Here is a 3,238-nt window from a genome sequence, read left to right as displayed (position 1 = left end):
TCTGTTAATATGCTGATGGTCTTTACTCACCAATGGTGGACACCACAGTCCCCACAAAGTAGAAAGCTCCCGGGATGTCCCACAGGGCTCTGCCTCGTTCTGCACGGATGCCCGCCGTCCTGGCCTCCTCGTAGTGGCGCAGAAGGGAATTTAGATCCTGGTAACTGATATTGTGCTCGCCGGTGAAGTCCCTTAGCCTCTTCTCCCAAAGCTGGTGGCTCAACATTTCTGCTGATCTCTCCAAAGAAGAAAATAAGACGGCGCCAGCCAGCATGTAAAGGGCAATGAGCACGCCGAGGAGGGCGAAGCGAGTCGTGTCCGGGGATGGACAGCCACACCAGGAATCTGTCTTCTTCAACGGCATCGATAAAAGTTTATATATGGCTTTTCTCTGTGTGCTGGGAAAGGAGACATGGTGTTAGAATATATAAAATAACACTATTCTGTATTGAATGACAGATACTTACAAAGCAGCAAAACCCTCACCAATTATGAGCAGCAGATGGACTTTAACGATGTGTGTAGGCTACTGCTTATCACCGGCTCAATAATGAGTCTTTACTTTGCTTTTATGGGCCACAAACATGTTACGTCTATAAACATATAGTCTGCCACTCTCCCACACAGAGCGCATACAATAATAGATAACATTAGGCTCACTTACACAACCTCATTTTGCAGTGAGATGCAAACAAATCTCAGCAGGGTGTTCTGGGGAGGGCTTTTAATACTTAAGAACAGGAGAGAAGGCAAAAACAGTTTGGTTGACTGACTAACTACGTCAGAGGAGGGGATTTCGTGTCAGATTTTGTTTTTTCATGCTGCCATCTTTATACAATCTGTCCACGGCCTTCAGACTTCGTTGCTTTAACAATATTAACAATGGAGCAGCTGTTGACCTATGAAGAATTTCAAATGTTTCTGACTTACTAATATCTTAATAAGTCTTAATAGCTTACTAATTAGCTTTTTTTTTATACTGAGTCTTGTTGGGATATATTATGTTGAGATATAATTAAGATAATGAAGGATGAAGTGATTAAGAAATGTTTAGTATAGATATGGTCGGAATAGGCCGTGCAACTAATCACATGTTCTGAGTTTCAATTGAGACTGGGTCTAAGTTCATGTCCACGCACAAACTCTTATCTTCCACATTCTTGCCACTGTTGACGTGGCTTCTTTGCCGAGGTCTGAAAGACAACACCAGATATGAAGTCGGAGTCCAGGAAGGAGAAGGCAGAGGAAGATTCCACGCCTGGAAGCAGACACCTCATTGCATATTCATACATTGTGATGTATATTGTAAGAGCGCGAGGGGAAGGGCGCGTCCGGATCGCTCTGTGTAAGCCGCACGTATTGTACACTGCTGCTGGAATTTTAATTTTCCTGAGGGAACTCTCCTGAAGAAGTACTATCTATCTATCTATCTATCTATCTATCTATCTATCTATCTATCTATCTATGATGGCGTGGTGAAGTTAGGAGAGTGGATGTGCCAGCAACCTGAGGGTTCCTGGTTCAATCCCCACCTTCTATCAACCTCGTCACGTCCGTGGTGTCCTTGAGCAAGACACTTCACCCTTGCTCCTGATGGGTCCTGGTTAACGCCTTGCATGGCAGCTCCCATGTGGAACTAGTGTCAAAGCGCTTTGAGTACCTTGAAGGTAGAAAAGCGTTATACAAGTATGACCCATTTATCTATCTATGTATCTATCTATCTATCTATCTATCTATCTATCTATCTCAGGGCAGACACTCTAACCACTAGGCTATTTTGAATAGCTAGGGTACTATTTTAAGACTTTATTGGGCATTTTGGAGATACAATGTAAAGCTTTGAATTGACACTATGTACATAATAAAACAATAATAAAAATGATAGTGAAAAGAAAAGTCCACCCAATGATATTGGACAAACTTCATTAGATGGTGCATTTTTATGTCAGTCCAACAGGGGGCAGTGACTCATCTACTGGTTATAGTGAGCTGCAAATAAAAAAAACAGAAGAATAAGCGTCGTTGAGTTTGCTTGGCTCTGTTTTGCTAGCAGACTGCCAACATCAGGGCACTGTTGGTAAGTAAATAACGCACCATTTTGTTGATATTCTGGTAAATTAACTATGTAAAATTGTTGTAGCCGTTGCAGTAAACAGGACATTATATCGTATGTATTGAACATTGTGTCAGAGAGAAACTACGCCAGGCTGTCTGTTTCCTTAACACTCTGTTTACCCGTCCTTTATTGGCTTCTTTGTTTTGATTAATAAAAGTTCATTTGGAGAAGAATGGCAACACCTGTACCCGTGCTTCGCCTCCCGAGAGGACCCGAGCCGAACAGTCGTGGATTCGACCCTAATTCCCCCCGCTTCATCGCGGTTTGCCGCACGTCCATAACGTCTTCCTTTGCCGCCGCTGCGTCGCGCGCAGGCGCAGACGAGCTGAGGCTGGAGCAGAGCGCGCGTGCGCAGTTGAGAGAACGCTTCCTCAGGTGCGTGCTGGCCACGTGCAACAAGAAGGTGCACTTCCAAATGCACGACAACGTCAAGGTGGAGGCCACCTTCGGAGCTTCTGATATCGACGTGCTCAACTTTCAGGTGTCCGACCTGAACACGCCCATCGGGGTGCAGAAAGAGGCGCTGCTCAGATGTCAGGACGTCATTTCATACACGTTTGATTTGTGAAAATGGCAATGTTTTGCTACATGGAACTTTTCTCTCATTCCACTTTGTTTGGAGGCAAGTGTGGATGCATTTTATTTCAGCCTTGACTATTTGCGCTAACCCTTTTTTCCAACGCAAGATGGCGCCATAGGCCTTTTTCTACTGTCCTGCTATGGAGGATGACTCAATGTCAGATTGTAAGCGCTGGCAGATAAAAAATAAATAACTTACCTAAGTGAATTTCTCATGTTGTGATGTTTTCTTTCTCAGGTATTTACTGAAGTGGGTTTAAGTTGGATATTACATTTCTCTTTATTTTCTTTCTCATTTGCACTGCGAATACATTTTCTGGAAGTAAATGCAATGTGATTAGTAATAAATCGGTTATTTATTTATTTATTTATTCGCACAATATAAACGGTACAAAAGGTAACATTGTAAAATAAAATAAAAACATGGAGACATCCATTCATCCATTTTTTTTTACCGCTTATTCCAGTGGTTCTTAACCTTGTTGGAAGTACCAAACCCCACCAGTTTCATATGTGCATTCACCGAACCCTTTAGTGAAAAAT

The 3,238-nt window shown here is 42.8% G+C and overlaps 2 protein-coding genes across 2 annotated transcripts in view; one reads left to right on the top strand and one right to left on the bottom strand.

Moving 5' to 3' along the window:
* LOC133614225 (potassium channel subfamily K member 13) overlaps positions 1-2,509 on the bottom strand; it is a 14,067-nt gene extending 11,558 nt beyond the window's left edge. Inside the window, exons 1-2 of the mRNA XM_061972068.2 lie at positions 487-2,509; positions 31-398 (exon numbers count right to left, since the gene is read on the bottom strand). Of these exons, the coding sequence (XP_061828052.1) occupies positions 31-364 (334 nt within the window). The 5' untranslated portion in view covers positions 365-398; positions 487-2,509. The remainder of the gene's footprint in view (positions 1-30; positions 399-486) is intronic.
* gemin7 (gem (nuclear organelle) associated protein 7) lies at positions 1,961-2,903 on the top strand. Its single transcript, XM_061972066.2, has 2 exons — positions 1,961-2,077; positions 2,274-2,903. Exon 2 carries the CDS (start codon positions 2,289-2,291, stop codon positions 2,682-2,684), a length of 396 nt encoding a protein of 131 aa, XP_061828050.2. The 5' UTR covers positions 1,961-2,077; positions 2,274-2,288; the 3' UTR covers positions 2,685-2,903.
* Positions 2,904-3,238: the final 335 nt, after the last annotated feature.

Source organism: Nerophis lumbriciformis, linkage group LG17 (genome assembly GCF_033978685.3).
Source record: "Nerophis lumbriciformis linkage group LG17, RoL_Nlum_v2.1, whole genome shotgun sequence".
NCBI lineage: Eukaryota > Metazoa > Chordata > Actinopteri > Syngnathiformes > Syngnathidae > Nerophis > Nerophis lumbriciformis.
This window is presented reverse-complemented; position numbering and strand designations above follow the sequence as displayed.